The following is a 23,333-nucleotide window of genomic DNA, read 5'->3' as shown; positions in this document are numbered from 1 at the left end:
ATGATATTTTAGAATGCAATTAAAAAAAGACCATAAATGTCAACAATCTTCCTGTGGGCCTCCCTTGTGTAGACATCCACAAGGCCAAGACTGCTGTTGGGTGCCGCCATCTTGTATGTGGTATCAGCAGCCCCAGAGCTGTTGCTCAAGTGACAAACTACAGTATTCCACTTCTCTCCTTACTCCCCACAACTACATAAAAGGTAATGCAGGAAGGTGAGGGTGTCAGAGAAGCTGGGCCAGCACTTTCAGTAATTAGACAATCCTGGAATAGGAGATCTATAAATCGGCAGGAGAGAGGGGAAACTGGTTGTGCCGGGGAATTGACGACTCCTAGAGTGGTCATATTTTCTAGCAAGTTCAAAAGCACAGTGCAAGTGAATAACATTTTTTAAAAATGAATAACATTTTTTTTTTATGGGACAACAGAGAATAAAAAAAAGGCTTGTGATTTGGAGGTTTTTACCTGTAGAATCTACGTCCAGGTAATCCCAGAGGATCAATAAAGGCTCGCTCCAGGAACATAAGCTGATCATTCACCGATCTCACTGCGATTGGGCTATCATGACAAAAACACATTCATTAGATGTATTTTCTCTAATTTATATTAATTACAGTGTTGTTATACTCTGCTTGAGAATATATATATATATATATATATACACATATACACACACACATACATACATACATACATCATCCCCACCCCTGAGGAGCTTATAATCATATATCTTATGTACAAACCCTCACCCCCACCCATGCATATACACAAGTGCTGACAACTCACACTCTGATCTTACTCACTTGGTCACATCAAGGTTTTTTAATCTTTCGTTAAACTGTGTTGCTGTTCTTGTGAAGTTGTCAACAGCAGAAAACAGAGGATCTGAGCAACAGAAAATGCAAAAAGAAGGAAAAATGAAAAACAGTTCATTTACTTATAAATCGTATAGTGTAATAAAGGACCTCAGTCTAATGAAAAACCAAGTTATAATTTCAAAATAAATAAGGAACTGCTAAATTCCCTGAATATATCCAATGACATGTACGGTATTCAGTAGTAGGTCACATTCAGCTGAACTTGTTCTGCAACGTTGAAGACGTTTCATAGCTTTTCCAAGGCACTTCTTCAGATCTAACAAGTGTCAGGTACATACTCCAGGTTCTCCAAGCCTCTTCTATTCTTTTTGCACTCCTAGGTCTATTCTTGTCCGGTCTGTTTCCTCTTCAAGCACGGTTCTTGCTTAGTTTGTTTTCTCTCCAAGTACGGTTTTACTCTGGCCAATTTTCTCTCCTAGCACAGCTCTTGTATAACTGATTTGCTCTCCTATACTTGCTCTTGTCTAGCTAGTTTCCTATTATAGCATGACTATTGGATAACAGATGTCTATTACCTCTGATAAAATCCTTATACTCCTACTCCAAATAAATAAGACCACACCAGCTTTTTGGAGTAATAAAAAAGGCCGTAGCAGCCTACTTTATTTTTAACCAAACCTTTTTCCATAAAATTATAAAATATATAAAATATAAAAATATAAAATTCTGTCATCAGAAAAACAATAACCAAAAAACATCTGTTATACAACCTGTTATTTCAAAAGAGCGTTGGTCTGAGCAATCGCTTAGCAAAACAAACTGATGGCCATAACAACTATCGCACTGTAGCCCCAATCCAAAATCTCCAATAGGCCTCAAGCCGACAAGCTGGCTCAGAGACGGCCATGACCACAGTGCCCCATATCACTTCCCGGCTAACCTCCGTTAACCGGGAACCAAAAAACCTCCGGACCCATATCAACGTTGGATCCCCACTCTTACTTTTTTGCCATCTTCCTTCCTTTTTGCCCAGACCAACGCCCGCCACAGCATCCCAATAGTAACACCTTACTAATGGGTGCCCCTCCACACCTGAATAGCTCGCTGTATTCCATCCTGCAAGCCTAAAGTCCACAAATCTGTACCCACATCGTTGAGGTGTACCCCATCGCGTCTCAGATACCTCCATGTCTCGAATTCCAATTCACTATGCCGTATAGCCAACCCCCCATTACCGACCACAAACTTACTAATTTCCCTGTTGATCTTCTTCCTGGCTCTGTTCACACCCTCCACTGACCTGGCCATTCTCCAAGACATCCTGGCGACCATATCCGACCATATAACGATCATCTGCGGGAATTCCTTCATCAATCGCCAGATATCAAATTTGATATCTCGCGTGATGTCAATCATCGAGCGAATGCCCAAATCATTCCCGCCAACATGTATCACCAGGACATCCGGAGGTCCCTCTCTGTTTGCGTAGCGCTGTACCTCCTGTACCAACCTACCCCACAACATCCCCGGTATACCAAACCACTTTATATACACTTCCCTTCTATCAAAACTTAGTTGTCTACCCTCAGGCCGCGCGTCTCCCCTCCGAGCCCCCCAACATACATAAGAATGGCCCATAATCCAGACCATTCTCGGCGCTGCACCTGTAATTAGAAGAAAACAAAACACTATTCTCAACATTGACTATTCCAACTATAATCCTGGCCATAACAGATAACTCCAAATCCCATGCCCTATATAACCGACAGAAACCCCACCCTACCACCTACAATTTTACTGCTAGCTGTGGCCGCACATAAGATTGAAATCTATTAGATTCCCACCGCCCAATGCTTTTTATTACCTCCACATCCATCCCCAACCTGGCCGCTTCCGTCGCAGCTCCTATCCTAAATGAGTGGGATGAAAAATCCTTCTCTTCCAGCCCCAGTCCCTGCAAACATTTCCTCAACACGGCAATAAACTGAAAACGTGATAACAAAGTACCATTTGAATGCATTAACAGGGGGCCTGCAAAATCCGGCCTAACCTTCAAGAATTCCCTGACCGTGCCCACCGGGCACAGGGGGGAACCGTGAATGGGATAAATTCTCACCATCCTGCCTCTTCCCCCCTGATCCGTCTTAGATTTCCTCAAAAATATCGATACCCCCTCCTCTTCTAGTTGCACCTCCTGTAACCCAATTCCCCCTTGAACCTTTTTGGAAGGACTGACCAGTTCCCCTATCCGAAATGCCCCAAAAAATGCCAACACAAAAGCAACCTTAAACAAAGTAACCTCGTATTCAGATGAGCAAACCACACCCAACTGATCCACAATACCCCCCAGAATCTCGAAAGTTACCGGTCTCCTCGAATCGCGCTTGACCACTGCCCTCCTATAACCCTTCAACGCTTGTCGTACCCAAAAACCCTTAGTCACGTCGGGCTGCCCTTGTAGCTTGAAAAGGAAAGCCAAACCAGCCAACTGTGTATTCATTACTGACACTGACACTCCCTCGTCCAATTTCTTTGCCACATAGTACAGCAATAACGAACTTAATCCTTGCCCTACAGGCTTCTCCCCTAACTCTTGTCCAAATGACATCCATTCCCGCCATACCTTATTGTATGCTGCCCATGTACTCCCACTTACCGACCGCTTAATCCATCCCTCTATGATGCCAGCGCAATCTCCCACAGCCAGTCTGGACAAGGTACCCCCTGTTGCTCCGCGTCCGGCGCCAACTCTCGGAACCTGTCCCACTGGAAGCGAGACAGTGCATCAGCAATGACGTTTTCCACCCCCGGCAAGTGCACAGCATGAATGAAAACATTCAGTTGTAGACATCTTAAGACTAAGTGCTGCAGCAGCCTGATCACCGGCGGAGATGACGCCGTGACCCTGTTTATCACCTGCACCACCCCCATATTGTCGCCATGAAAACGCACTTTCAGATCCCTGAACGATGCACCCCATAGCTCCACTGCCAGAACTACCGGAAACAATTCCAGCAGAACCAAGTTCCTCGTGAAGCCCTCATCTATCCAAGATTGTGGCCATGGACCCGCGCTCCATTTTCCCTGAAAAAACGCCCCAAAACCTGTTGCCCCTGCGGCGTCGGTAAACAATTCCAAGTCAAAATTGCTGACTGGTCCCGACATCCACATTGCCCTGCCATTAAAGGATTCCAGAAAGGTATGCCATACCCTCAGATCCTCCCTATGCGTCTTTCCTAAACGCACGAAATGTTTTGGTGATTTTACCCCACTCGTGCTGGCCGCCAGCCGGCGACTGAACACTCTCCCCATCGGAAGTATGCGGCAAGCAAAATTCAGTTTGCCCAACACCGATTGCAACCTACGCAGTTGTACCTTTTTAATTCCTATCAACCCTGCCACCTCTTTTTTCAAATCCTCCAATTTGTCCGCAGGCAATCTACATTCCATGGCTTCTGAATCTAACACAATCCCCAAAAACGTGATGACCGTGCAGGGTCCCTCCGTTTTGTCATCCGCCAATGGAATGCCAAACCTGCCTGCTATATGCTGCAATGAAGCTAGCAACACCGCGCATACTCTAGAAGAGGCCGGGCCTATGCATAGAAAATCATCCAAGTAGTGAATTATCGAATTCACCCCGGATATATCCCTTACCACCCATTCCACAAAGGAGCTGAATTGCTCAAATATCGCACACGACACCGAGCAACCCATTGGTAGGCATTGATCGACATAGAATCCGTCATTCCAATGGCACCCGAGCAACCGGAAACTATCCGGATGAACCGGCAGTAGTCGAAACGCTGACTCTATATCTGCCTTAGCCATCAAGGCACCTTTTCCATAGTGTCTCACCCACCTTACCGCAGCATCGAATGACGTATACGTCACCGAGCATGCTTCTTGGTCTATGGCATCATTCACGGATCCTCCTTTTGGGAAGGACAAGTGGTGAATGAGCCTGAATTTGTTGGGCTCCTTTTTGGGTACCACTCCCAGCGGAGATACCACCAAATCGACTATAGGTACTACTGGGAAAGGGCCACTCATTCTACCTAAAGCCACTTCCTTCCACAGTTTCTCCGAAACCACTTCCGGATGTTGCAGGGCCGACTTTAAATTTTTGGGCACCGGGGGAGTCACCGATAAACTACATGGAATCCTAAAACCTAATGCAAATCCATCTTCTAATAGCGATGCTGCCTTTCTGTCTGGGTACTTACCGAGAAACGGCCGCATCCTTTCCACCATCACCGGCGTCCTCCCTTTTGTTCCCAGCCTCTCCTTGTCGACCTTTGCCCTGCTTAAAACATCTGGATGATGGATGTGTTCCCCCGCAGCCCGAGCACTCATGCTTGAACTTACATGTTCCTCCAAACTTACAGTATCCTGAGTTATACTGCCAGCAAACCCCTTTTTTGTTTCCAGCCGAATGTCCCTGGGCGGACGGTCCACCGGCTCCCCCTTGAAAAAACTGATTCGGCGCCCTCGCCGTCGTCATCAAGCGCATCCATAGGCTGATGTCCTTATGGTCCCAACGTAGCTCTGGGCGAACTGCTCTCCTCTGCCTGAACTGTTCGTCATATCGCAACCATGCTGTACCTCCGTATACTCTATACGCTTCCCCTATCGCATCTTGATAGCAGAAAAGAGCCGAACAGTGTTCCGGTTGCTTCTCCCCTATCACACTTGCCATGATCGCGAACGCTTGTAACCAATTTGTAAATGTCCTGGGTATCAGCCTATACCTCCTCCTTTCCTCATCTTCCTTTTTGGAGTCGTCCGGCTTGACTCTATCAAGATTGAACTTCTCCAAGGGCAGTAACGAAAATATTTCCACATACTCACCCTTCCATAACTTTTCCCGCACTTCTTGTTTCAAGTGCGCTCCTAACGGCCCCTCGTAGCACACATACACTTCACAGCGAGCCGCGTCCGCCAGCCTGATGATATCCTTCCTCGCCGCAGCCTCCCCTGTCGGCGCTGCTTTTTCCTTCCCTTGCGCAACTCCACTCCCCGTGGCTTGCTGAGCAGGCGCCGCGACCACAGCTGACACCTCTGTGGTCGGGTCCTCCCCAGTCCTTCCTAAATCCTTCCCTGACTGCTGTACCCATGCAGCTCCCGGACCTTCTACCGGCTTCTCTGCCGCCTCCAACCTCTGCACCAGTTCTTTTATGCCCGTTAGAAACCCCAGGAAACCCGTAGTACCCACCCCTATAGCAGACCCCACCATGCTTTTTTCTAACCCCCCAGCCCCAGTTGCTACACATGCTGCATCATTTAAACTAGACATTGTAATGACCTGTGCTGGCTCACCTGGCTGCATAGGTGTCGTCCCATCAGCCGACCGTCTGCTCTCCTCAGGCCCCATCCTCCTGGGCAGGGGGGCCGCCTCCTCCTCCGATCCGGACTCCTCATCTCTTCCGCTCCGACCCGACTCTTCACTTGCATCCGACGGTGGCCCGCCCGGGATGTGGACCGCGGCTGCCGCATAGCTCGCCATCCTTTCCCTCCTCCGCGCAGCGAAACCTCCTGTGGACTTCCGTGTCGCCTTCCCAGGACCGGTGTGGGCCACCTCAGTCCTGCCAGCCTCCGCTCCTGCAGATGTTAGGCCAGCCCTGCTTCTCTCTCCCCTCTGCCTGTCCCCTGCCGCAGAATTAGAAGGCCCGGGGATCCCTCCAGGCAGTGCAGCAGCCGCGATGGCGGAGCTCCCCGCCGTCATCCTGGGGGCGGGGCTTGCGCTCTCCCTGCGTCTCCTATTAGTAGGCCTCACTGTGGCCGGTTCCCTGGCTTGCCTCTGCTCCTGTCCCCCCGGGGCCGCACGCCCGCTGACCCGCTCTCTACCCGCTGGTCGTTTCGCTGGTGGTCCCCCCGGGAGTCTGGAAGACAGACTACCCGAGTGCCGCTGCGCTGGCGTCATGCGGTCCGGAGAGAACCGCTCAGGCGGACGAGAGCGGCGTGCTCTGGTGCCGCTTCTCTCTCCCCCACTTGCCTGTATCGTGGAGCCCTGTAGTGCGGCTGCGATCGTCTCCTGGAGCCACTCCGCACCCCGCACCGCTGCTTCTTCCCTCAACTGGGCCATGAGCCCCTCTAATTCAGCCATGTTGGTAGCACAACCTTCCTGAGAACTTTCCTAATCTTTCTGTTGTCCCTCCCAGGGCGGGAACCCTTTTTAACTAGTCCCTCCCCTGCTCCTCCCTCCCCCTCGGCTCCACATTCACAACTTAACCTTAACCCTTACACTGCTACCACTGTCATGTGCGCCCTTCGCATACATCATTGCTTGCTGTTGCTCCAGGCTTTTCTCTCTTCTTGTACAGTGTGTTTCCTCTCTGAATACTGTTCTTGTCTGGTCTGTTTGCTCTCATAGCCCAGATCTTTTCCAGTTGGCTTGCTCACCTAGTTCTTGTCTAGTCTGTCTGGCCTCCTAATCCTGCTCTTGTCTAGTCTGTTTGTCCTCCTAGTCCTGCTCTTGTCTATTCCTCTTGCTCTCATAGCCCTGCTCTTGTTTGCCTTCCTAGTCCTGTTCTTGTGTTTGCACTAATAGGTCTATTCTTGGCTTGCCTGTTTCCCTGTCTGTTTGCTCTCCTAGCACTATTCTTGTCTTATTGGTTTGCTCTGCCATCCATGTTCTTGTCTAGTCTGTTTCCTCTCATAGCACTCTTCTTGTATATTCCATTTTCTCTCCGAGTACTGTTCTTGTCTGGTCTGTTTGCTCTCTTAGCCGAGCTCCAGTCAGCTGGCTCTCCTAGAATGGTTCTTGTATAGTCTGCTTACTCTTCCAGGCTTGTTCTTATCTAGTCTGTTATCCCTCCTAGTCCTTCTCTTGTCTATTCTATCTACCCTCATAGTTCTGCTCTTGTCCAGTCTGTTTACCCTCCTAGCCTTGTTTGCTCTCCTATCCCTGTTTTTGTCTAGTCTTTTTTCTCTCCTAGCCCAGTTCATGTCTATTCTCTTTTCTCCTCTAACCCTGCTTTTATCTAGTCTATTTGCTCTTTTACTCTATCCCCGTTTTTGTCTTGTCTATTTGCTTTCCTAGCCCTGCTCTTGTCTAGTCTGTTTTCTCTTGTGGCAAGCTTCTAATCAAGTGCCTGTTTTAGTTTGCTTTTGTTGTGTCACAAGTGTACAGGAAGGGTTACAGGTAAATTTAGTTATGCTGGGTGGTAGTCAACCTGGCTAATTTGTAGTGTTTAGAGGTCAAATGGCTTCTCTCCTAATCCTGTTTAGCTGTGGCTTCTCCTTTTTCTCAGTAGGTGGCGCTGTTGCTTTTGACATTAATATGATGAGCTACAGTGAATTCAGGTTATGAATAAACATACCTTTCTCAGCCAATCTGATTTGCTGCTATGAATGCTGGGAGGAGCTATTTATTAATTTCTTTAAGTATATAAGATTATAAACAGTAAAAAAGGGAGGACAGACCATAAAGAATCAGGAAGGACCTCTGGTTACAAAGGATAGGGAGATGGTGAAGGTACTGAATTTATTCTTCTCCTCAGCGAGGGAAATGGGGGGGCTTCAGTAACCAAAACTGCAGTGTTTGTCCTCATGACACATCACATGAAGCACCCTCATGGCTAACAGAGGACAGAATTAGAAAAAGACTTGGGAAACTTAACATTAATAAATCACCGGGACCAGATGGCTTGCACCCGAGGGTTCTTAGGGAACTCAGTCTACTGACCGAAATGGTACCAGATGATTGAAGAAAAGCCAATGTAGCACCAATATTTAAAAAAGGGCCAAAATACATCCATGGGAATTACAGACCATTTAGTCTAACATCAATAGTATGCAAGCTCTTGGAGGGGATAAGGGACTATATACAAGATTTTAGTAATGAAAACGGTATCATTAGCAGTAATCATCATGGATTCATGAAGAATAGTTCTTGCCAAACCAATCTAATAGCCTTCTATGAGGAGTTAAGCTGCCATCTAGATAAAGGAAGGCCCGTAGACGTGGTATATCTGGAGTTTGCAAAAGCATTTGACACAGTTCCCCATAAACGTTTACTGTACAAAGTAAGGTCCAATGGCATGGACCATAGGGTGAGTACATGAGTTGAAAACTGGTTACAAGGGCGAGTTCAGAGGGTGGTGATAAATGAGGAATGGTCAGGGGTGGGTAGTGGGGTCCCCCACGGTTCTGTGCTGGGACCAATCCTGTTTAATTTGTTCATACACGACCTGAAGGATGGGGTAAACAGTTCAATCTCTATTTGCTGATGGTACTAAGCTAAGCAGGGCAATAACTTCTCCGCAGGATGCGGAAACCTTGCATGAAGATCTGAACAAATTAATTGGGGTGGGCAACTACTTGGCAAATGAGGTTTAATGTAGAAAAATGTAAAATAATGCATTTGGGTGGCAAAAATATGAATACAATCTACTCACAAGGGGGTGAACCTTTGGGGGAATCTAGGATGGAAAAGGACCTGGGGATCCTAGTAGATGATAGGCTCAGCAATATCATGCAATGCCAAGCTGCTGCTAACAAAGCAAACAGAATACTGGCATGCATTAAAAAGGGGATTAACTCCAGGGATAAAACGATAATTCTCCAGCTCTACAAGACTCTGGTCCGGCCGCACCTGGAGTATGCTGTCCAGTTCTGGGCACCAGTCCTCAGAAAGGATGTGCTGGAAATGGAGCGAGTACAAAGAAGGGCAACAAAGCTAATAAAGGGTCTGGAGGATCTTAGTTATGAGGAAAGGTTGCGAGCATTGAACTTATTCTCTCTGGAGAAAAGATGCTTGTGAGGGGATATGATTTCAGTTTACAAATACCGTACTGGTGACCCCACAATAGGGATAAAACTTTTTTGCGAAAGGGAGTTTAATAAGACACGTGGCCACTCACTAAAATTAGAAGAAAAGAGGTTTAACCTTAAACTGCCTAGAGGGTTCTTTAGTAAGAGTGGCAAGGATGTGGAATTCCCTTCCACAGGCGGTGGTTTCAGCAGAGAGCATCGATAGTTTCAAAAAACTATTAGATAAGCACCTGAACGACCACAACATACAGGGATATACAATGTAATACTGACATATAATCACACACATAGGTTGGACTTGATTGACTTGTGTCTTTTTTCAATTTCACCTACTATGTAAATATGTAATTTGGAAGGAGTCAGGTGAGCTAGGTCTTTCCCGCCCAGATTGCGGTCTGGGTAGGATGTGTGTGAAACAGCTCCTGGCTGCTAGGCCTGAAGCCGGAGGCCTATCCAAGTGCTCTCCTGGCTGCTAGGCCTATCCGAGGCCTATCCGGGTGTTCAAGATTCTGTGGAGAAAAGCCTCTGAGAAATTCTGAGAGGGATGGAGTTCTAGATAAGTACCAGAGGTGACTCTTCACGGACCGGGGGTCCATGAGGTGGCTGCGAGAGCTTCAAGAGAACTCATCCAAAATAATTTGGTATGATGCAGTGAGTAAAGTTCAGTTACTATAGGAGACAGCCTATTCTACAAAGTACAGATGTGCTGGTTCAGCTTAAAGGCTCTTTTCATGTACTGCTGTCTGTCTTATCTCACCTTTTTGTTGAAAGGAGTCTACCTGTCTGCTGATCGTTACTATTTTTGACTAAGGGTGTCCTGTACTCCATCCCCTCTCTCCCGCATTTTTCCTGTTGTGAGAAATAAACTTCTCTTTGTTCACGCATAAAAGTGACTGACGCTCAATTTTCTATCTTGTTCATCACCCACCATGCCTAGTAACCTGCACCCTGAGGAGTTATGTTGTCTCTCCTTGCCTCTGGGGGTCACCATCAAGCCCCTGGAAATGTGGGGTAGGCGCTACACAAGTAAGAACCAGAGCCTTGGAGTGTTTGCTGTGCAACTCCACCTTAAAGAGCTCTGGAGAAGACCAGCCACTCTCAGATCCTACTCACCACAGTGAGCCATTGCCATACACCGGTGACAAATGCTAGTTGTACATTGTAGTTGTCATATCTCAGACCGTGCACACAGTTTTGCCCTCTAGTCATGAGTGACTTTCTCCTCGTTTGACCTAGCATGGCCTTAGACTATGACGTTGTCCATGTTTCCCCGCAAACTTGCAAAAAGGAGTGTCTAAGCCCCCTCATACACCACCACCACTTGCCATTTTCCCTTTTGATAGCCCATGCAGATTACAGCAGGGTAGCTTGTTCTGGATCACACTTATGGGCCTGTATTGAGAAGTGTTTGTTTGCATCAGAACTTCCATACAAGTCAATGGGAATGTAAAAGCTGCTTGAAGCAGGTTGATACAACGTAGGTCATAGGACGAGTACACATGTGGGTCAACACACCTGTAAACTGTGAAAGATTTCATATACATCTAAGCGCTGTTCTGTTCAAGAGAAATCTTCCATTGAAATCTGCTGGATACAGAAGTGAGGTAGAGGCCAGTGGGGGAACCACTAAATGGAATTTAGGGTGCAGACAGTGTGAGACAAAATTAGGTTTTTGTCGTGGATGAGAAGGCTTCCAATATTCAAATGAACGAAACAAGATGCCCAGAACAATTATTGTCAATTCCAGTGGCTGATTAGGTGTACATTGTCACACGAAGACAGGAAATGTTATAATCTATAGAAAGCCATACACTGTTTCAAATTTGACCAATTTAAGCATGGACTAGATGAATTTTGGTCAGTGTGTGTGACCATTCCTGCTCAACAGAAGTCAATCATTTGATAGACTTTTATCAAAGAGAAATATCTGAAAATTTTCCTTAATCAGTGACAGCAGCCGCTGATCAGTGTATTTTGACAGCAGCAGGTAGAAGGTGGTTAAAAGAGAAGTTAGGGAATGTTTTTTTTTTTTTTTCTAATCATACTTACCTAGGTGGATGCAGCATCATTCCAATGTTGCATTTGTCTCCTGTCGTCTCTAACACTAAGAACCGAACGATCAAACTCTGCCGATCGCTCAGTTCTCAGAGCTCCTTGAGCAAACAGCTGTCAGTCATCGCCTCTCTGCTCTGCCCCCCCACCCTCTGCGCTCACTGGAGCACTGGGATGTGGAGGGGGTGGGAGTGGCCAGCTCACGGAGAGGCTGAGCCGGATGTCGGTCCAGGCATGTGGGAGGATCCCGACCATATGGTCGTGATCTTTTCCGAGCCTGGACCGGCTCTGTGACATCAGCTGAAAACAGGTCACAGGAGTGCAAAATGAACTGCACTCCTGTGATCTACAGGAGAAGTACAGTCAAACGATCTTCTCCTTTAAGCAAACCCCACACAGTCCTGATCTGGCAGTGCTTCTGTATCAACAAGCCAATGTCCTGTCGATATGTGCCCGCCGTCGAAAAGTGCCCGCGCATGAGCAGAACCGAACGGCACTCCAGCTGATTTCCCGATCAGCTGAAGTGACGCCACCATAGCGCATGCGCACATCGTAGGAGCCTTATTTCGATGGGAGACACCATTTCTCTGGCACAATTTAATGCTATGCAAACAGCGGAGGGACACTGTATTTGTCATATTGTGCCTCGCTGTCGCGCCGCAGGTTTACAGCGTGGCACAATCTGACTACGACGTCCCTCTTTGCATAGCTTTCAATTGTGCCCATGAAATGGTATCTCCTGTCGAAAAAACCCTCCTACGATATGTGCATGCTAATCGGCAAATCAGCTGGAGTGCCCTTCCATTCTGCGCATGCGTGGGCACAAATCAATAGAACACCGGCAGCTATATTTACAGAAATACAGGAGAACTGCACTGGTAGGAGAGAGAGAAGCTGGAGGTAGAGAGAGAACACAGCCTGCACCTCCTCCTGGTTCTCTTCTCTTCTCCTGGCCGTTTGAAGACTTGGCTGAAAGTAGTAGTGGTGCTGCTGTCACTACTCATGTCAGTCTATAGTAGAAGGAATGCAAGTGACCTCCTTCCTCCACTCACAAACTGCTGCATCAGAGCAGTGGCCCCTCCTGCCCCTTCCCCCTTGTTCTGGCCCTGAACCCTGTGCGCACAAATCTCCAAAATAAAGACTCCTTTTTTTTCCCCATGGCTTGTGTGCCTGATGAACCTTGGAGCTCTGTCAAACAGAGCCTTATGTTTATGTTAGGGCAAAACTGGGCAGATCTTATGGTGATGGCCAGACTAACCACAAGGTCCTGGTCTTCCAGGTTGGGGGTTGGACATGTGAATGGATGTACAGAACAGGTTCCCCCAAAAACCTGCATGCTTACATAGGCTGAGCCTGTAATCTTATTGCCCAACTAGATGTCCTCAGGGACATTAGGGAATTCAGGAGGGTTTCTGGATATAATGAGGGGGGGGCAGTACAAGTGACCTCTGCAGACTATGTTCCTGTGGAGCCGCTGATAAAAATAAATAAATAAATAAAAATGATCGATCAGCTTAATCAATCTTCAGAACTTACCAAGCGACACGTTATAAGCTTCCATTTGTAATGGGGTTTTCTTTGTTATGTTAACTATAATGTCAGTGTAGCTCTTTATAGCATCGGCATATTCTCGAACATCAAATGGTAGAACGGCAGAGTCAGCCAGCTCATACACAAGTCCTCCTCGTACTTTAGCCACTGCCAGATGGTTCTTATAGAATGGGTCATAAAATGTGTCAACGATCTCGGCCGTCTCATACACACTGTGATACACTGGATAACCGCTGTATCTTCCCTCTTTCTGTAAAAATAAATAAGAAACAAGTGTAATATGTTCAGCTTCATTGAATTCATGCCCCCTTTACTCAATTTGCTGTGCATGTTGGGTCACTTTTCCAGAGTTTGCTAGTCATTATAGAAGATCAGACATAGATCTTCTCCTATAGCCGAGAACTCAGCTTTTCCCTCCCCATAGCTCTATATTAGTCATTAAAGAGGTTGTAAACACAAAAAAAAAAACCTGTGATACAAAGGCATAATGCGCTAATATGCATAGCATACTAGCACATTATGAAATACTTACCCTAGAACGAAGTGCCGCAGCAGCACCCGCACACCGCTGAGGTGGCTGACATCTTCCCCAGTGTTTCCTTGCAGGTTCGCGGGCTCCAAGACTGTGACTGACCGAAGCAGCGATGATGTCACTCCTGCGCTAAGCGCGCAGAAGCCGCACGGCACAGGGCCCTGAAGAAACGGCATGACGTTGGTGGTGTATATAGTAAATATCTCCTAAACGGTGTGTGTTTAGGAGATATTTTCAGTACCTACAAGTAAGCCTTATTATAGGCTTACCTGTAGGTACAATTAAACAGGAACACTTTACTTCCCCTTTAAGACCACTCATCATAGTCCTGGGCCAACAGTAAGCTGCCGGAGGTGGCAGGGTCAAGCTCTTGGCACTCGTTCACACTTGCTTTGATCTCCAAAGTGCAATCCACATTTGGATCGTGCTTCAGAGAGCATTTGACAGGTGGCGTATTGCCTCCTCACCACGTGCTTTAACTAACCCCCTGAACCCCGCACTAGTGCACCACAAGTGCATGCGTTACACATGGTTGCGGGGCGCTTGTGGAGGGGGGGTGACAGTATACAAAGGGTAATACAAAGGGAAACCCTGCTTCCCGTTTTGGTGGTTCACCTCCCCCCACATCTTCATGCTCTCTGTACATTTAGGAATTTCACCCCTCCAACTTGGGTTTTTCTCCACCACGGCATATTTGCCTCCCACCCATTTATACCCCGATATATCACCTCCCCCTTCATCCTTCTCTTAGTCTTTTATATGATAATATAAAAACAAGAAGAGGGCTTGAAAGGCGAACAATTCGTTGACAGAGGGATGGACCCCACCATCTGGTGTTGCTGTTCTACCTTCTGTAAACCCAACCCAACATCTATGCAGAAAATACTAGACATGTGCACTGCCAAAAAATGTGTTTGTTTTCGTTTCATTGTTTTTTTTTCGAAAATCCAAAAATTCAGAAATTCGAAAATCTGAAAATAAAGAAAATCCGAAAATTTGAAAGAGCGAAAATTCCAAATAACAAACTAACTAATAATAACTATTAAATTATAGGTATTAGAATTTCCTTTCAAATTTGGCTGTTAGTGAACGTAACAAATACAAATTTATCAGAAGTTACGAATTATCCGAAAAAACAAATGCCGCATCTAAACAAATGGAACAGAACAAATTAATTAAAAAGTTTTTATTATTATTATTATTAATTTGTTACGCTCCATTTGTTTAGATGCGGCATTTGTTATTTCAGATAATTTGTAACTTCAGATAAATTCATATTCGTTACGTTCACTAACCAATTTTGCAATTGCAATTATTGCACTGTCACTTTATATTGTTTGCACATTTGTTTATATTTTTCTATATTTACATATGCCACAGGTGCAGGCCATTGGCCTTATTGTAGGTTTGCACTGTCACTTTAAGAGCCCTTGCACACTGGGGCGGTTTGCAGGCGCTATTGCGCTAATAATAGCGCCTGCAAACCGCCCCGAAAGTGCCGCTGCTTTCATTCCAGTGTGAAAGCCCCGAGGGCTTGCACACTGGAGCGATGCGCTGGCAGGACGGTAAAAAAAGTCCTGCTAGCAGCATCTTCGGAGCGGTGAAGGAGCGGTGTGTATACCGATCCCTTACCGCTCCTGCCCATTGAAATCAATGGGACGGCGCGGCTATACCGCCGGCAAAGCGCCTCTGCAGAGGCGCTTTGCGGTGGTATTTAACCGTTTCTCGGCCGCTAGCGGGGGGTAAAACCGCCCCGCTAGCGGCCGCATACCGACGGTAAAACGCCGCTAATAATAGCGGCGTTTTACCGCCGACGCCGCCCCCCGCCCCAGTGTGCAAGGGCTCTAACTGTGTACATATTTGCTTATATATTTAGTGCTGCACTTTATCTTCAATTTACATTAAGAGTCAAGGGCAGTAAAAAAGTAGTGAAAAAGAATAGGTGCAATCCCAGCACCCGCGACAACGAAGCACAAGTATGAACCTATCTTCGCACTGGTGTGGGTACTTCAACGTGATTTCAAAGACGCAGAACAGTGTGATATGCACCTCCGATTTCATTGTGGCTTGCAACTTCGTCTAACAGAAGTCTATGCAACTCGCAATGAAATCGGCAGGAAACTTTTTCAAAGTCGCTGCAACATGAGTTGTAGCAATTTGAACGGTCAAATTGCACTGGTGTGAATGGGGGGCAAGTCCGTGGACCCGGCAACCGGCAAACAGACTTTTGCGAACACGTTTACATTGCTGGCAGGGCAGCCCATTCATTTTAATTAATGCCCTACCCAATAGAAACACAGGGATAGGACGCCCAACCCTTTTTTTAACATCACACTGCACTGAATCGCTCAGGGCTGCGGCACCATGCGGTTTAGCACATAAAATTACGCTGTGGCTGCTGATGCGTGGGGGTGCCATGAATTCTGTGTGTATGTTGAAGTGCAGCTCATTTCTCTGTGGGTTGGGAACTCATTTATTTACGTATACATCCTATCAGAGGAGAAAGTGTGTTTCATCATAATGAACATCTACAAACGCACAGCCATAAGCCTAGGTTTGCATCGCTGCGGGCTGCGTTCTGCATTTAGGGCAACCCATTCATTTGAGTGGGCTACCTTAGTCGCAGACACGTAGGGAAAAAAAGTCACACACTTTTTTTTAAAATTGCGCCTGCACAGAACCGCATGGTGCGTTTTGCCAATGTATAGGGGGGCCAATAAGAATTAAAAGCACCCCCGCGTGTCTGCTAAAGAGCAGCGCATTTTGCCTGCATATTCGGAATGCGCACGATTTTGTGAGCGTTCCTGACCCACACACGTTTGAACCTAGGATGAAGTACTTAAAGTGGTTGTAAACCTCAGACATAAAATATGTACAAAGCACATCCCTCTATAGTGTTTAATTTTCTCAATCCAGAGCACTAAGGGTACTTTCACACTGAGAGGGTGCCGGCGTTAGCAGTAAAGCGCCGCTAGTTTTAGCGGCGCTTTACCGCTGTTATAATAGCGCTTTTCGGCTGCTAGAGGGATGCTTTTAACCCCCCGCTAGCGGCTGAAAGGTTAAAAGCGCCCGTGTTGCAGCGCTACTGAAGAGCTTTGCAGGCGCTTTGGCAGCGCTGCCCATTCATTTCAATGGACAGGGCGTTTTGGGAGCGGTGTATACACGGCTCCCACACCGCCCCAAAGATGTTGCTTGCAGGACTTTTTTTTCCCATCCTGCACGGGGCGGATCCAGGGGGGGGGCAACGGGGCAATTGCCCCCTCTGAGAAATGCAGGTGAGTGTCACTGTCACTGTGAGAGAGCCGCCGGGCGGCTCTGTGAGTAAAAGAGCCGCCGGGCGGCTCCGTGAGAGAGAGAGCCGCTGGGCGGCTCTGTGAGTAAAAGAGCCGCCGGGCGGCTCCGTGAGAGAGAGAGCCGCTGGGCGGCTCCGTGAGTAAAAGAGCCGCTGGGCGGCTCTGTGAGTAAAAGAGCCGCTGGGCGGCTCCGTGAGTAAAAGAGCCGCCGGGCGGCTCCGTGAGAGAGAGAGCCGCTGGGCGGCTCTGTGAGTAAAAGAGCCACCGCTGACATGTGTTTGTGAGCGGCTGCTGGCCAATCAGGGAGCTGGCGGGCGGGGGAGCAGAGAGATGACATCATCTCTCACCGCCCGCCCTGCATCCCTGCAGTTCCCCCCCACCATGCAGGCAGCTGCGGCAGCAGAGAGATTACATCATCTCTCTGCTGCCTGTCTCTGGGACACAAGAGACCACCTTAGCAGGTGGCAAGTGACAATCTGCATCTGGTGACAGGCGACATGGCAAGTGACAATCTGCAACATGTGGCAGGCGACGTGGCAAGTGACAATCTGCATCTGGTGACAGGCGACATGGCAAGTGACAATCTGCAACATGTGGCAGGCGACGTGGCAAGTGACAATCTGCATCTGGTGACAGGCAACGTGGCAAGTGACAATCCGCAACATGTGGCAGGCGACGTGGCAAGTGACAATCTGCATCTGGTGACAGGCGACGTGGCAAGTGACAATCCGCAACATGTGGCAGGCGACGTGGCAAGTGACATGGCAAGTGACAATCCGCAACATGTGGCAGGCGACATGGCAAGTGACAATATGCATCTGGTGACAGGCGACGTGGCAAGTGACACACTCGGGGCTCCCACTGATTCTGCATTATGGTGAGTTAAACTATTTAATTTTTTATAACAATGTAATAATAGTAATAATGCGCTTCAATCATCCTGACACCATAACAACCATGGTGCCGTGATGATTGAAGCGCCAACACCAGCCATTTCCCCGATAGATGTACCCCAAAAAAATATATTTTCTGGCAGTGCCCCTCCCGAGACTAGACTCTGGATCCGCCCCTGGTCCTGCAAGCACTCAAGCTTTCACATTGGGGAGGCAGGAGGGGCGCGTTACATCGCTAAAATGCCTGAAAAGTGCCCAAGTGTGAAAGGGGCCTAAGTGTCAATTCTGTCTGCTGCCTCGTTCCTCCGCTATCAGCATGAGTCACTGCTGAAAAGTTTTCCTGACACCAAGAAAAAAATGGTGACGGGGAGGGACCTCCAGCTGATTGACAGCCGCAGCTCTGTTCCTGTGTGCTGTGTGAATGGGGGGGGGGGGTCCCTTTCCTCCAATCAGCACTCAGAGCTCTGTTCACTGAGCTCTGCAGCTCTCCGCCCCCTTTTTTCTGAACTCTCAGACAAGCTTATAAATTCAGCACTTTAAACAAATGTAGAGAATAGACAACTACAGATACAAACTTTAAAGCATTTGTAACCCCCAAAAAAATGGATCCTGCTCCTTTAAAGCATGTTATATGACACAGTGCTTGCCCTGTGTCATTTGGCCCCCTGTAACACCTATAAAACTTGGCTGATCTTGCCAGTTTCTCCCCACCCCTCTGTAAACTGACCACGGTGTATCATGGCTGCTGAGACCAGACTCCGTGGTCAGTTTACATGCCTCCATCATCCTCAGCCCTGCTATCTGCTGTCCTCTCTGCTCCTGTGTCCTCCTCCCCCCTCCCCTCTCTGTCTGTGTGTTTAACCCCCCACCCCCCCTCCTGCTGCTCTCATAACACTAACCTGTATACACCATCAGCACTGCCTCCTATTCCAGTGTCCCCCTCTGTGAATGATTTATAAATATAAATGCTGTAAATACCTAAGTTAAAGCGGAATTCCGATGAAATTTTTTTTTTTAAGTCAGCAGCTACAAATACTGCAGCTGCTGACTTTTAATATTAGGACACTTACCTGTCCAGGGCTCTCGCGATGTCCTCACCCGAAGCCGATCTGTCCCTCAGCTCCTGGTTGCAGGCGCCGGCATCCTCAGTAAGGGAAATAGGAAGTAAAGCCTTGCGGCTTCACAGCCTGGTTCCCTACTGCGCATGCGCGAGTCACGCTGTGCGTCCTCACTGGTCACTGCTGTCTCCTGGGACCTGTGTGTCCATGGGAAGGGGCCGGACAGGGCGTAGATCGGCGCGGAATCTGTGGCAATCTATTACCAGAAGTGGGAGCAAATACCTGTATTAGACTGGTATATGCTCCCCCCCCCCCCAAAAGGTGCCAAATGTGACACCGGAGCGGGGGGGGGGGGACTGGAAAAGCGGAAGTTCTATTTTTAGGTGGAACTCTGCTTAAAGAGCTGAGATGATTGCGATCACATGACCATACCCATACCTTTTTTTTATTCCACCTTTTTTGTTTCACTATCTTGCTATAAATTTTAACCATTCCCTTACACGTGGGGTTACTGCACTGCACAAGCAGTTATATCATTTGGTGTCTATCATGTCTGACATCATATTAGTGCTACACTTTCTTTATATATAGTTTAGATCACATGACCAGCCAGCTCTCTCCTCCTCTCCTCCTTCCCTCCAGACTGACATCAGCAGAGGAATCCCAGCCCCGCCCACTGCATCTCTCAGGAGAGGAAAGGAGAAAGCTGGCCAGTCATGTGATGGCAATCTCAGCAGTGAAATGAGGTATTTGCAGCATTTATTTTTATAAATCACACACAGAGGGGGATACTACAATATGAGGCAGTGCTGATGGTGTATACAACCACTTTATGGCTTAACAACCACTTTAAGCAAAACATCATGTAATTATCATATAATTAGAATATATCTCTTTGTTCTCAGATGAGTAACTTTTGTTAGCAGTTATTTTGACACTGGATCAAGCGGATGACCAGGCATGACGTTTTTATTTATTTGTTCTTGGAACTGATTTCTATTTTGATTTTTTTTAGCTGTCAGAGGTGCCAGCGTTGAGCTGCGGGCAATTACAGCATTTAAGTCTTCAGCATGCCGTTGGAATTGGGTAACAGCTATTTAGCCTGTCACTCGGTGGAAGAGCAGGATGAGTCAGTGCCATATGAACCATGCCCGCCTACTTACCAGGTGCTCGGGTACAAAATACTAACCCTATTTTTAGTATACCGAGTTCTTCCTGAAGCAATGCCAAGCCGCTGGAAAAATACTTCAAAATCATTTCCTGAACCCAGCTTGTTTATCCTTTATAGAAGGCAAAAAAAAAAAGATGATATGTAAGGACTGGAGACATGGAACACATTAGACGTTACATGCAAAGTCTAAAACAAAAGCTTGCTTATATGGAATAAATATATGTTACAGTTGGAACCTATGTTTGTTAGAGCAAAAACGTCCCTTATTTTCAATGATCTCCTCCTTCTCAGTTTAAATTGTAGTCTTCCAGTAATGGAACATGTCAGTATAGGATTTGTGCAAGAATCCTGTACAGGATTATTGAGTTTGTCTATTGAAAAAACACATAGGGGTCTATTTATTAAAAAAAAAAAAAAAAACTGCTAAAATTTTTTTTAAAAAGTCACAAATAATCCCTGTAATGTGTCTAATATGTTTATTTCCTATGACTGTCAGGTCCATCTAGTGGACATAATGCAGTATTTTCCTAATTGAGGTAGTGAAGGAAACTATAGCATTATGGCCAGTAAATGGACAAGACAATTATAAAAATGTTTTAGCCACATTGCAGGGTTTATTTGCAGGGTGGATAAAAACCAATGATTTAAATAAATAAATAAATAAATAAAATATATATTTTTTTATTTAAAATCGATTTTTTTGATTTTTATTAAATTTATTTTAATAAAATGCTTTTGGAGTAAAAATCTATCTTTAAGATTCATTAATAATTTAGTTTATTTAGCATGAAATGGAGCTTAGTTATGTAGCATGAGGCTAACCATTCCCTACTTCACTGGTGTCCAACTTAAATGGGCCCAAGAGCCAACTTTGTACCTTATTGAGTGGAGACCTGCATTTAAATCAATACTTTTTGATACTTTTCAATCCCAAAAATGTCAGAAAATATAATTAGAAAACCAGGATAAAAGCAGATAACAGGGATAGTCCCCTTACAGGAAGCTCCATTCCTCAGGGGTCCTTTTTTTCACAAGCATATTACTTCTGTATCCCCACTGTGTATAAGTGACAGTTAACTCAGAGCAGAGGCAGCAATAATACCCCCCACCCCAACACCTTCATTGGTGTCTGTGGCAGCTTTAACATCCCCCCCCCCCCGCCCTGTTCACTGGTAGTAGCAATGATAAATCCCCTTCACCGATGTTGGTGGCAGCAGTAATGACCCCCCCTTTTTATTTGTGGCAGTTACAATGGCCCCTCTCTTCATTAATGTCAGTGGTAGCAATAATAACATCTTCCTTTATTGGTGTCTGTGGTGGCATCAATAAACCCCCTTCCCCTCTGTTCATTGGTGGGAGCAGTAATAAACCCCCCTTCATCACTGTTGGTGGCAGCATTAATTACACCCCCCTTTTATTGGTGACAGTTACAGTGGCCCCTCTCTTTATTGGTGACAGTGGCAGCACTAATAACCTCTCCCTTCATTGGTGACAGTGGCAGCACTAATAACCTCTCCCTTCATTGGTGACAGTGGCAGCACTAATAACCTCTCCCTTCATTGGTGACAGTGGCAGCACTAATAACCTCTCCCTTCATTGGTGACAGTGGCAGCACTAATAACCTCTCCCTTCATTGGTGACAGTGGCAGCACTAATAATCTGTCCCTTCATTGGTGACAGTGGCAGCACTAAACCTTTCCCTTCATTGGTGACAGTGGCAGCACTAATAATCTGTCCCTTCATTGGTGACAGTGGCAGCACTAATAACCTCTCCCTTCATTGGTGACAGTGGCAGCACTAATAACCTCTCCCTTCATTGGTGACAGTGGCAGCACTAAACCTTTCCCTTCATTGGTGTCCGTGGCAGCACTAAACCTTTCCCTTCATTGGTGACAGTGGCAGCACTAATAACCTCTCCCTTCATTGGTGTCCGTGGCAGCACTAAACCTTTCCCTTCATTGGTGACAGTGGCAGCACTAATAACCTCTCCCTTCATTGGTGACAGTGGCAGCACTAATAACCTCTCCCTTCATTGGTGACAGTGGCAGCACTAATAACCTCTCCCTTCATTGGTGACAGTGGCAGCACTAAACCTTTCCCTTCATTGGTGACAATGGCAGCACTAATAACCTCTCCCTTCATTGATGTCAGTGGCAGCACTAATCACCTCTCCCTTTATTGATGTCAGTGGCAAAAACAAGAACTCCTCTCTTGACTGGTGTCAGTGGCAGCAATAATAACCCCTCCCTTCTCTTGTGTCCGTGACAGTGCCAGCAACACCACAAAATAACACCTCTCCTTTATTGGTGACAGTGGCAGCACTGATACTCCTCTCCCTTTACTGGTGTTCAGTGGAAGCAAAAAATAAACCCTCCTTCATGTTCATTGGTTACGTACCTGAACACACTCTCCTGGTCTGCTCTCATCTTCTCTTACAACGTCTGGCTAGAACTATTCTACCCTGTCAGGCAGGAGATCATGCACAGGGTGTTCCAGCATTTGGCAACCCACTACCGCTCTGCATCGTGTCCTGGATCCTGCAGAAAAGCCCATGCCTGAAATCCTGGGTCTGTCCCACAGGATCCTGGACTATTGGAAACTATGTAACTAGGGCCTTGTGGGCTGCAAAAGAAGGTCTCCAGTTGGACAGCCCTACTCTACTTAATCCAAATATAGAAGAAACATAAAAAAAAAAAGTTTTCAAATACATTTTAGGGCCAGATCTTTAGGATTTACCTTGGAGAATCCTTGTACTCTGTCCAGTTGTCTTTGAGATGCCAACTTTCATAAAGTGATTTTCCTTCAAAACCCTCATCTGGGCTGGAGATCTGAACATAGAACATACAAGTGACTTGTTATTCAAACATATTTCATGGATAAAATGAAGACCTGTGAACGTTTTTCATATTTTGATTATTATTAGAATTTTTTTATCATTACTTCAGACCAGTGTTAATTTTGACGTCAGATTTCGTTGTAATCATAGTCTTTTGACTAAAATGCCATTTTATTTTTAGTTGCCTTTTAGTCATCTGAATTGTTTTAGTCATATTTAAGTAGACTAAAATAGTGTTAATTTAGTCGCCGAAAATGTTTTCATCGACACAATTAACACTGTTATAGGCTGACTAACATCAGCCACAGTGGAAAGTGAACCTGTCCTTGCTTCCAAACTTTCTAATGTGAATT

The 23,333-nt window shown here is 46.5% G+C and overlaps 1 protein-coding gene across 1 annotated transcript in view; it reads right to left on the bottom strand.

The window, feature by feature from the left end:
- Positions 1-23,333, bottom strand: part of LOC141126910 (putative N-acetylated-alpha-linked acidic dipeptidase) — a 127,837-nt gene that overhangs the window by 10,640 nt on the left and 93,864 nt on the right. The window contains exons 14-18 of the mRNA XM_073612968.1: positions 22,881-22,972; positions 20,163-20,253; positions 13,183-13,447; positions 805-886; positions 467-559 (exon numbers count right to left, since the gene is read on the bottom strand). Coding sequence (XP_073469069.1) covers positions 467-559; positions 805-886; positions 13,183-13,447; positions 20,163-20,253; positions 22,881-22,972 — 623 coding nt within the window. The remainder of the gene's footprint in view (positions 1-466; positions 560-804; positions 887-13,182; positions 13,448-20,162; positions 20,254-22,880; positions 22,973-23,333) is intronic.

Source organism: Aquarana catesbeiana, linkage group LG02, assembly GCF_042186555.1.
Source record: "Aquarana catesbeiana isolate 2022-GZ linkage group LG02, ASM4218655v1, whole genome shotgun sequence".
Lineage (NCBI taxonomy): Eukaryota > Metazoa > Chordata > Amphibia > Anura > Ranidae > Aquarana > Aquarana catesbeiana.
This window is presented reverse-complemented; position numbering and strand designations above follow the sequence as displayed.